The sequence below is a fragment of the Ammodytes marinus genome (assembly GCF_949987685.1).
Source record: "Ammodytes marinus genome assembly, chromosome: 12".
Classification (NCBI taxonomy): Eukaryota; Metazoa; Chordata; class Actinopteri; order Uranoscopiformes; family Ammodytidae; genus Ammodytes; species Ammodytes marinus.
In genome coordinates this window covers 14,310,669-14,322,735 of record NC_137216.1, presented here as the reverse complement: position 1 = coordinate 14,322,735, position 12,067 = coordinate 14,310,669, and the positions used below count along the sequence as shown (strand labels likewise).

The 12,067-nt window shown below is 40.4% G+C and overlaps 1 protein-coding gene across 1 annotated transcript in view; it reads left to right on the top strand.

The window, feature by feature from the left end:
* The window catches only part of erbb4b (erb-b2 receptor tyrosine kinase 4b), a gene marked incomplete at its 3' end in the record, with an annotated part of 297,976 nt that overhangs the window by 222,908 nt on the left and 63,001 nt on the right, over nt 1-12,067 (top strand). The window contains exons 13-14 of the mRNA XM_080038662.1: nt 4,423-4,555; nt 8,146-8,239. Of these exons, the coding sequence (XP_079894788.1) occupies nt 4,423-4,555; nt 8,146-8,239 (227 nt within the window). The remainder of the gene's footprint in view (nt 1-4,422; nt 4,556-8,145; nt 8,240-12,067) is intronic.

Below are 12,067 nucleotides of genomic sequence, written 5' to 3'. Positions count from 1 at the left end.
TCAGCCAACTAAAATCTCAGGCATTCCTGTACGTATAGCTCCGTTAAAATGAGCGCCAAACACCTAATTACATTAACTCATTGTCAATTTAAACTAAGGGTGCATCGTTGGTTTAATAACGCAAGCAAACTAAGTTTAATCGTCATTCCCAAATCCCAATCTCAATACATTTGGAAAAACACCGCTTTCACTGGGCTAAAACAAACTACTAGATTTCTTCTGGCGCGACCGTGCAAAACCTTGCACTTAATCATGTACGCCAGCCCAGTTTGTTTTGTATTTGAGACCAAACTCTGACTATTTTATAATAATGGATTGGATTTATATAGCGCTTTTCTAGGCACTCAAAGCGCTTTACAGGGTTCCATATTCCATTCATTCACACACAGTCATACCGGTGGCGGAAGCGTGGCTGCCATTCAGCGCCTACGGCCCCTCCGTCTACCACAAACATACAGCAGCCATACACGTTCACACGAGGCAAGTCAGGTGAAGTGTCTTGCCCAACGACACTTCTGTGCTCCTGCAGAAGGTTGCATTGACTGTGAACACATAACAGTAGGAACACACACCTGGCATTTCTATTATTCTCTGACCAAATTGAATTAGGTGATAAGTGATAAGACAAAAATAGTGCCTCTAAAAATGGAAGAGCCTTTATTATATCACCGCCACAAGTGTTAAGACATTATTCATGTATGTATAATGTTCATTAATGAGCCACTATTTGCATTATTGAGTTGGCCCCTTTTCACTGTTCATGTGCTCCTTTCCCCTGGGCAGTTCTTTAGTGTCAGGCATACACAACACACACACACACACACACACACACACACACACACACACACACACACACACATATGCATTCTCTCTTACTCTCTCTCTCAGTGACTTTGAAGACTTTGGGTGAGAGTCAAAAGTAACACACCGCTCTCCTTGACATGGCGCTGCATGTGTGCATCAGAGTGTGTGTGTGGCTACACTTGACTAAGCCTAGCAGGGACTGAAAAAGAGCAGGTCTCTAACCCTCACAGAAAGACAGAGGAGAAGGAGTCTTTATTTGCCCATTTATTAATGTGTGTGCCTGTGTTTGTATGTGTCTGTAGCGTAGCGAGACATTAGGTAACTAGAGAAATCTGAAACCAAGGCAACCAAATTGCAGAGAAGCACATTCTATGAGCTGAAGTATTAACGTAGCGCAATATAGTTAGCCAACAGACACAGCTAAGGGTGTAGTCTTGTTTTATGTTTGCTTTTTGTCAAACTATACCTCAATATGATTATAGAACATAAACGTAAAGGCATTATGAGCGGAAAAGTCTTACAATTGAGTCAATGTCTGGTTTAAGTTTAGCATGGTGTTCAAACAATACATTTTAAAATAAAGAGTTGGCCTTAAGAAAGCTATAGAATCAATTAAGACAAACATTTAGCTACTAGAGCTTCACTAGGAGCAGGAGCATCAGAGCCTACACTATGATCCTTGGACAAAGTGTTATATCAAGGTTCATTAGCAATAAAATGTCAGTCTTTTATTGTGGTGTTTTAGAGTGCAGTGCTTGGATTAATACATGAGAGAGAAATGTTTTTCTTTTTTCTTGACACATTTCTTCTAAAGGTCAAACCTTGGGATAAAAAACCCCACTGTTATTAGCCTCAGTATTTCCTTTAATTTTCCGCTTTTTTTTACTTAATTACTATAATAACACCCGTCGGGTAGGACCAACCACAGATGTGTAGTTAAGTTTTAAATGCCATGCGCTACGATTTTGAGTATTTGGGAATTTGTTTTTATTATTGTGATTAAAGCTTGTTTCAGGACTGAGTGGGTGTATTTAGTCTGGTCTGCATTGACATCTCTCTGACTCACCAACTGCACTGCACATTTTAGGGCGGAACAAGTTGCCCCTTTATCACTCATGTACGTAAGAAGATTCAAGCTGAACAGCAGCATTAAAAACATCTCTGTGGTTGTGCATGGCCTTTAACTTAAAATACCTTGCTCTTTGGTGGACTGCTATTAAGCGCCATATGACATAGCTTTAAGCAACAGGAGAGAGTTGTCATCAGTTTTCTTACATAGTCCTTATAAAGTATCCCTCCAAGGTTCGGAGCCATCGTTAATGTTATAGTAACACCTGTGCTTTTTCCTTTAAGTCATAATGTCTGCTGCGAAAAACACCTATTGGAGGTAAACAGGTGTTCTGTATAACAGGCATAACTTGGCAAAAATTGGACCAATAAGAAACACTGATCACATTCATTGCATTAGGAACATTTCAAAGCCAGCGGTTCTTATGAATGTATGAGACACAAGATACTTGGTCCTAGTTGATCCTTTGTCCTGTTTGATTTATTTGTTCTGCCCCCTGAAATATACTATTATACCTGTCAATGGCTGTGTCTGGCTTCTCAGTCAATGCTGCCTTAGATACATCAGAAAGGGATGCAGGAAACTGAAGGCAACAGTTGAGTTGCAATTACATCTGTCCCTATATCTAATTAGATTTGTTTTAAACTTCATCGCAATTTTTTTACAAGTTTTTGTTTACTCATTATTCATATTTTATTTTGTGTAGTATTTATTTATGTATGTGTTTATTAATTGTAATTGTTTCAGTAACAAGCCCTTATCATACTCATCTCCCACGGGTGTCAAAAAAGCACCTGTCTGTTCTGGCCCCATGGGCTTTTGTTTTCCAACCGTGTCAGAAACATCTGAAGTTGGTATCTTTTTGATCTTGCGAATGCTGTATAGGTAAAAAGCCATCCAACCTTACTCCATCCATGTTTATTTCCTTATTTTTAACCACCCATCATTCCTCCTTCTCCTCATCTTCCCGTCTGCCTGGTCAGTTTTTCCTAAGGCCCTGGAAGCCCAAACAGAGGGGGTTCTGTCTTTTATGAAAGACAAGGCTTTCATCCTCTGCCCTCAAGGAAACAATCCTGTTTTCTCTCCATGTATCTGCATCCTATTTTCAGAAGATAAAGCATTCCGAACATGACTACAGCTGACACTGAGGCATTGCCCCTGGCTTACCTGTGGCTAGGACCTTGAAAAACAGCAGGGAGTTTGTTTAAATATCACGTCAGATGCAGATGGGATGATAAAAGGTTGCCTTGTATCTGCAGGGCTGTCACCATGATACTTCAACCCTTAAATTTGTCACTCTAATGCTCTCAGATGAAGCCACCTTTGTAGTACTGAATGCTGAAAGGGGACGAGAGAGAGAGAGAGAGAGGGGGGGGGGGGCATCTAGACACAATAACATTGAACAGATCATATGTAAAGGCTGGAGTGTGTTGCCACAGCCAAGCAAAAACTGCTCTTTGTTTGCTCACTATGAATTGGCAGGAAAAGAGGAGTATTTCCTTTCTATGACTGGAAACAGTCCAAAGTAAATCACATCTACCTTTTCATGCTTGTATCTTTGTAAACTAATGATTGCTTTTATAATGGCTTAACATGTCTATCCAAATCACAACAGTACTTGTGTGTGTGTACTGTTCATGTGCAGCTGTCGATGAAAGCATATACTGATCATTTTGGATTTTTTTAATTCAAAAGCAAATCTAGGTTATACTTTACGTCTTCTTTTATGTAAACCTAAGTCAAATGAACAAGCCTTCATGACATTTGCAGGTGCATTGTGGGTCCCACTAGTGCTCAGTTACTGTTGGCTAAGCATTTCTATAATTGAGGAGGCACAGCCCAATGCTTCTGTTGCCCCAGAGTGAACCATACCACCGAGTATAGTACACACACTACGTATAAATAGAGACGTATTATATAATTATAGAAGGTAAAGTAAATGCACATACATTGCAGCCTTCACAGTCCTTCACTGATATGAGCTGATTAATGTTATGTTCAAGTGTTGCCAGGATCAAATAGGAGTAGTTTTGTGTGGAACTAGTTAATCAACCAGGCTAAATATTGTGTGCATGCTCACTGCACATTGTTTGACCATTTATTGTTCACCAAACAAAAGCTGTCACCGTGTCAATTAGCCCTATTCTTATGTCTTGCAAAAATCACTCCTTCCATTGTGTATGAAAGTCCTCTCAACAGAAATGCACGTTTTATAGGCTGCTGCAAATAACCAGTTGCTCTGTGGAGTCTGAAAAAAATTAAGATTAAAATGAATCCCTTGCAAATTCCATGTGCCCTTCGTACAGACAGCCCTGTGTTGTTTCCATCTAATTTGGAGCAATTTAGGGTTTGTTATCTGCATCTGCACCGTGTTAAGTCTGTGTTAATTACTGTGTTCTTCTCATACTGTCTTGTTCCTTTGATGTGTGTGTGTGTGTGTGTGTGTGTGTGTGTGTGTGTGTGTGTGTGTGTGTGTGTGTGTGTGTGTGTGTGTGTGTGTGTGTGTGTGTGTGTGTGTGTGTGTGTGTGTGTGTGTTTGTTTTGAGCAGCCAAGGAGAAGATGGTGTGTGACTCGCTGTGTTCAGACGCAGGGTGCTGGGGTCTGGGCCCTGACCAGTGCCTCTCCTGCAGACACTTCAGCCGTGGACGAACCTGTGTGGATACGTGCAACCTTTACAAAGGGTGAGCCATGCATGAGCACGCACACATACACTCATATCCATCAACTCAAATGCTCTTTCGACATCCTATGTTAGATTATATAGTGCTGGTTGGTTAGTATTGGAGGTTGAGTAGCAGTGTTGCTGCTTGATAAAGGGGAGACAGCAGATGGGTCATTGTTTGCAAACATAAACCTATAGCACTGTCGGTATCCACGATATATTCTGTCCCTCTCTTTTAGTGATTTTTAGTTGCTATACCAACTCATTCCTCACTTTTCGCTGGGTGCATTTTCTGTATCAGACTGACCATGAGTGTGGCTAATTTAGAAAGCAAAGTAGAAAATAGCTAACAAATAGAAAAAGAAGAAAACAAAATGTGTACTTTACAAGGAGAACAAAATGGTTATTTAACTCACACAAATACACAGATTACCCTAGAATGATAGGGCCCTATATCTTCTTAAACACCCCACCTTCTTTGGGCACAAGTGTAATGCATTTTTCAATGCTCCTTCACTGGGTGTGGAACAGATCCTACATTGTCCATTCTGGTCTTAATCAGTATCAAGGAAAGCACTGATCCTGCCCTTACTTATCATTCTGCTCGTGCTGCTTTTATTATGTATGTGTTGCAAAGGTTCACATGGGGGACGGAATCAGGCCAGTTGTATTCATGTTACGCTGTCACAGGCTAGGCATGATCAACACAGCATCATTGCAAAACTCAGCATGATACCACCGGCTCAATGATAAACAAGCATTTATTATCAATAATGTGAGTGTAAGAGAACAGAGACTTGGCCTGGCACAGATGGTCAAGCTATTCTAAGTGAATGTCTCCTGCCTTTGCCTACACATATTATATATTGTAAAGATGTCAACACATCTTGCTACAGGTTACACGGGCCCCCAGAACAAAATGCTTTATATTAGGATGGTCTCCAAGCTGTTTCACTACCAAAAATGGTTTGTGTACAGGTGACTGCAAGCTTCAAGTCTGGCCGGTTAGACTGTCTGAAGCCTTGAGAGTTTGGTTTGTGAATTCACTGATGTCACTGTGTTTTTTCCAGTACTCAAAATCATCATACTGTTGTACAACATTCTGCAGGTTACCTTTGCAGGCGAGATCCAACTGATTCCAATGATAGGTACCTGACAGGAGCCCTGCAGGAGCATTGTGAATAGAGTTCAGGAGAGGGAACCATCAGTAAAAATGTGTTCCACAGATCAAATTTAAGGACAAATACATGAACATCATACTGTTAGCACTCATCTTATTCAGCTATGAACAGGAATGACAATCCTCTCTTCTTTGAAGACCTGCTGCACAACCTGCTCATCAAAACGTAAGCAGCCCCAGGCTCATTGTTACAGCTTTCAAGTTCTGCACTTATTCTTCTGTTTACTATGGATCATTCTGAAGAGCCCTGGGGCAAAAAAGAACAATTTAAGACGCAGTCATAACTCCTGGTTTAATAGGCACCCCTGCAGAGCTTCTTAACAGTAGGGTTTCTTAACTTTAACATTGAGTGTATCTTGATGTTAGCCACTTCACAATGGAATGTGACAAAACATGCCCAACCGGTGAGTTTATTTATTTATTAATTTTAGATACAGTATATATAGTTTTAGATTATTTAAGTACAGTTTCAACTTGATCAAAAACTCCTTGGCAGCCATGTTGGAGAGCAGAAGGAGCTGTTAGGGCAGGGGGGTTAGGCGTGTCACTGCGTGTCACAGTCACTGCTTGCGCACGGGGCCACGCCCTGCCTACCTGTCCACCTGCACGTCAGCACCACCCACACTGTCCTATAGTTCACTAATGTATTATGTGTAAGTAACCCCAACCCTTTACCATCTGAGCACTGTCGCATGGTGTGTTCCATGAGTCATGTTTAGAATATTTCACATGTTATTATTGTCTGTTTCTTATTTTCAGTCTAGACAGTCTGAACTAGAAAAACTGTTTTCAGCCTTGAAAAATTAGACAGGGGCGAGAGCACAAGGAGCTTGACTTGCTTCACACTTTATGGCAAAAATGTGGTTGTTGCTGAAAATGCCAAACAAGCTGTTTAATTTGTTTTGTGTGAATTTATAGGTTTGGCTGTATGGATTATGTCTCAAAGACATAAGAAGTGAATGTTTATGTTGCATCAAATCCAAATTATTCACTGTAAAGGTTTTCCTGAATCTTTGTCCAATAACAGCTGGGACAATACAGAAATGCAGAACATCATGAAATAGCCTATTAGTCTTAAGCGCCAGTGATATCTTTCAGCCCCTTTTTATTTCAACCGGCACATGCCCAGACAAAGGCTTGCCTCCCCTGCCTGCAGGAAGGTTTTTTTTTTTTTGTGAAGGCCATATGAAGCATAATTTATACTAATTTGATTTATATCCCACTGGGCCAATGACATTTTTTCTTTCTATTGCTGAGATAGGACTTCTGTTTTCCCTCACTGACCAAACAGAAGTACCCAAAAGTCCTTCTCCTTGTCCTGTAGTCAGAAAGGGAAAGTGCCTACTCAGCCGCACTGTGGTCAAATTAATGACTTTTCGAGGCCACTCTGGTGTTCTACTATTATAAGGGGATTGCAGAAATTAAATAACATGGCACTTCATTTAATTGATTTTTGAAAACGTTGCATCCCTTGAGGGTAAAGCCCCTTTCAACTGCGTTGACCTCCTACACGATGGTATCAATATAACAGTTAGCCAATAAGCTACTATGCTTGTAGGTGTTACATGAGTCTGTGTGTCTGTGTGTTAGCTACTGTCTATTAATGCTTTGGCTTTCTCCTCTGACCTTCATTTTTTATAGTACGCATTGGAAGAAACAATGCTCAGACTACCAGACAGAGAAGCAAACAAATAAATCTGCTATATTTAATTAATGCTTTAGAAGTGACATCCATGATTTTAAAAGGCTCATTGACAAACATGTGTTCAGCAATTAGGTACTGAAAGAGGTATGAGATGTGATATTGACATTTACATTTGTATTAAGCAGGAACTCAGTAGATCCTTGCCATTGGTCTGTGTCCTTTATTTGAGTCGCCTAGCACATAATGCCATTGTATTTTCTGATTTAAATACAGTTGTATAATAACAATGTTCTACATTGAAATCCACAATAGAACAGCATTTTTTGTATTTAAATGCTGCATAACATTCTGTTCAATGCCAATCACCTGACACATCCACACCTACTGCCTTTCAAATGCAACTTTCAAATTGTTTCATGAACATATTGTTAGTAGGAACAGTAAGAGATATTACGGCGTGATTTTATGAACAAATAAAGATAGTAACCCTATTGTAAATCTTACACAGTCTTATCTGTAAAGTCATGCACCACTACATCCATGAGTTCTGCAAGTACTCTTAGTATCTGTTGGGGTTTGATATGGTACAGATGTGTTACGTATCATTCTCAGAACATAAACCACTGGCTAAAACGGACACTAAAGAAATGACAATGACAGAAAGCCATGGTATAGTTATTTTTTCACATTGTGCTTCCCCTCTCTCCTGTCTCTTAACATTGTGTCACTGTCTATCTTCCTCCCATCCTAATCCCTCCCTCCCTCCATCCCTCTGCTCTCTCAGGGATATCAGAGAGTATGCCAACGGGTCGGTGTGTGTGGAGTGTGATGGCCAGTGTGAGCGGGCTGATGATGACTCCCTGACCTGCCAAGGCCCGGTAAGCTTGATCCTATAGACAACAATGGTGAGGAGGAAGAACTGAATTGTTCATTTCCGCTCACATATGTCTCCTTAATAAAGACAGAGAAGAGCACTTTTAAATGAGTCATTGAGGAGGAAATCAACATAAAAAGAAAATATGGTGGAATTACTAACTTCACTTTCATCTGTCATAAAGCTAGCCTAGCAGCCAAGACTAAGTGGAGTCAAAGTTCTACAGTTAAAAACAGCCTAACAAGAATAGATTTGTAAATGAATAGAATAGAATTAACTTTATTAAAAACAACAAGATGGATATTCATTGAAATTGGTGTACCAAGTTTAGCTTGTGATGCGGGGGACACAATCTGCAATCCTCATTGTGTGCAAAAATGTGTTAGGAGGTATATCAGAACCTAATATGAGGCTTCAGCAATCCAAGTGCGACAACTAATGTTAGATTAATCCAAAGTTGCAGCCTTTTAAGTACAAATTTCCCTCTTTTTGTAAGGAACCCTCCCCTTGCCACTCAAGGGAAATGCTGCCTTGGGGATAGATTACAAACGTTGGAAGATATCTACTATCTGATTAACTCAGAGTGTCGAAACCTTTTATTAAATTCAGATTCACCTTTGAACACATGTTCCCATAAACAGTTGTCCCCTATCATTAACATTAGAAAGAGTATGATGAAGTGAATGCTTAACAGCCAGTTTGAATGGGAGGAACAATTACAGCAGGGTAAACAACTGTTTCATTGTTTATATTTGAACCGGAGTATTGCTTTTACAAACTAATTATGAAACAATTATTTTGCATAACGCTGAGGATATCATGTTTTCATCAACACTTGTAACGACTAAAACCAGAAATGAATAGAACCATATTAAAGCAAAATCAGCTGAAAGGGTTAAATCATTTTCTTTAAGCCCAGAAAATGACTTCTATCACCACAAACCAAATGCCTTTGAGCTGCAGACATCCCCTGTGGTCACCTCAGACTATGATGAATTATTGTATTAACATTTAAAGTGTGCCTTTCAGCTGTTCTATTGATTTAGTCTCACGTTCCGACACAACGGTAAAACTGATTGTTTTAGCCCAGATCTGCATTGTGTGCTAATTTGTTGTAGGTTTGCCTTCAGTAGACAGTATATCGGTGGGTATGACTCTGTTTTTCTTTTATGTGAACAATAAATCCCACTACTATAATCGTATTAATTTTTTTTTTACAGTTCTTGATTTCATAAGGCATGTGTACTTTTGAAAGAGAAATTTCAAAGAGCTTGTGCAGTGCACAAGCTCTTTGAGAAGAAGCTTTTTTTTCGTAACATTGTTTGGTAGCAGCTGTACATTAGAAAAAAATCCAGAGGGTGAAAAAAGAAAATCCCTGACCTTGATTTCCGTCTGTCTTTTCTTGCACACTGCACCCACAGCCACATGCGGCCCCTGACCCTGCTCCCTCTCTCAAAATCCCATCTTGCTGTTTGATAAAGAGGGGCAGATGCAAGCCAGAGGTGCCATGTGCTGTCTTTTGTGTCCCATCACACCCTGTCTGTCAGATAGTTTGCCCAACACAGTTTAGGAGGGTGAAACTTTCTACTTGATAGTTTGTGTACAAGCACAGGCCTACATTAATACATGGTTAGTTTTTTGGAGAGCCACTTGAATTGATAGGCTCCTGCAATCTCTTTGTGTTTTTGTTTTTGGTCCATATTTAAGATTCCTGAATAGTCTTGAGACTTGTATAAAAGGGTTATGTTCTTGGATAAAACAAATGGATTACAGCAATAGTGTTATGGCCACAGAGTCCATAACAATCATATGATGGCTTCAACACAGTGATTTGATAGGCTTAATGCCCATCACTGTGTCTAAACTGACAGATTGGAGCATTGCGTTTGACTTTACTCATTGTGTCTAGTTAATGTAGCTTGTAGTTTTTGGTGCATTTGAGGAAAAAACTCAAATGTTATATAATATAAAAAGACTCCTCCTCTCCTACCATCTCTCCTTTGTTCCCACTTCCCAGTTCTAATCTCAAATAATTTATTTTATTTTTTAATTTGAAACAAGTGGCAAAGCTGCTCCATCTTCAATTAAAGTCAAATAAATCCACTTCTTTTCATGTATATGATTGAAACTCACTGCATGTTGCCCCCTTTAAAGTCTGTTCTGCCGACACTTGCATGCAGCCACACACTCTCAGGCACAAACGGTTCACTCTGATAGTAAAAACATGTGACCTCTTAACAACATATGAATCTTCTGAAGTTGTTATATACAGTGTTCCGTATGACCACTGAATTCAACTGCCCACTGTCATATCTCTTTCCTCTTTGTCCCCTTGTTACTTCCTCTCTCTTCTAGACTTCTTTTTTGTTATCTCCTCACCTGCTCATTAATTCTCCAAATTATTTGCTGTGATGTTTCCTAAGACTTCTAAAGTGGGAGTGTATTGAAGGACGCCGGCAGACTTATAGCAGCGCTTTGACGACTTGGTCAGTGCGTTATATCTCGGTGAAATATCTTGTAAATCCCTTCCTGATGTACCTGATCATGCCTTGAAAAGCCCTTTTATGACTGACTGTTAAAAGTCTTGAGTGTAAGCTCTGACACAGTAAAGATTAATTGCCAATTCCCCCCTGAGACACCAGTGCGGTCGGTGCATAAAATAGGGAAAGAAAAGAGATGGGAAGGATGGAGATGTTAATTTGCAGTGCACACACACACACACACACACACACACACACACACACACACATGTGAAACAACATCACACACAAAAGTCAGTGTTTAGTGCACAGGCAGACCAATTTAAATGTACAGCGGGGGACATTGGCCACAACGCCGTGAATCCCGGTCATTATTTGGATGTTCCAATACCCTGCTGCACCAAACACTGCTTGTTTGCTTTGTCAATCATTTAGCTTGCTGATTTGATGGGATTATTGGACACACACACACACATACACATGTACACACACATACACATGCGCACACACACACATGCATACACACACCAATAGCCACAAGGAGGGAAGACAAGAAAAGCTCTCACTGGCACAACAGCCTGACTACATTTGCATAATTATACCTGGGTGAATGCATGTTCATTCACACACATACACACACAAGTTAAAACAGACACTAATTCAGATTATGTATGAACAAGCACTCATACACACTCCTCCACTTACCAAAGGACAGTTATGTGCTTTTGCTGTCATCTTTTATCTTGGTAGCCTGGTGTGTGGGTGTGGGGGTGTGTGTGTGTGTGTGTGTGTGTGTGTGTGTGTGTGTGTGTGTGTGTGTGTGCGCGTGCGTGCGTGCGTGTGTGTGTGTGTGTGTGTGTGGTGTCACTGCCTAACCTGTATTTGACAAACGTACAGCATGTGTTAATGACTTTGAGTTTGTGTGTGTGTGTGTGTGTGTGTGTGTGTGTGTGTGTGTGTGTGTGTGTGTGTGTGTGTGTGTGTGTGTGTGTGTGTGTGTGCATGTGTATGTCTATCATGATTAGCGAATATGTGAAAAAAGCATTGTTGTTTATTCGATTTTCACTTTTCACTCACTGTGTTTGTCTGTGTGTGTGCGCGCGCGTGTGTGTGTGTTTGAGTGTATATGTTTGTGGTGTTTGTCAATGAGATGTTCTTTAGGCCTGTTGATGATGCGCGGCCCGTCTGGAAGAGCTTTTCACCTCTCTTCCTCTCCTCCCCTACCACCTCCCTCGCCTATATTAGCTCCATAAATCCTGTTCTAGGCGGATTGTTATGGTCATTGTGTGTGCTGTGAGCGATGGTTATTATCTGCCTGCTCCGCTCACACAGCGTCTTGTCTGCTCTCTCTC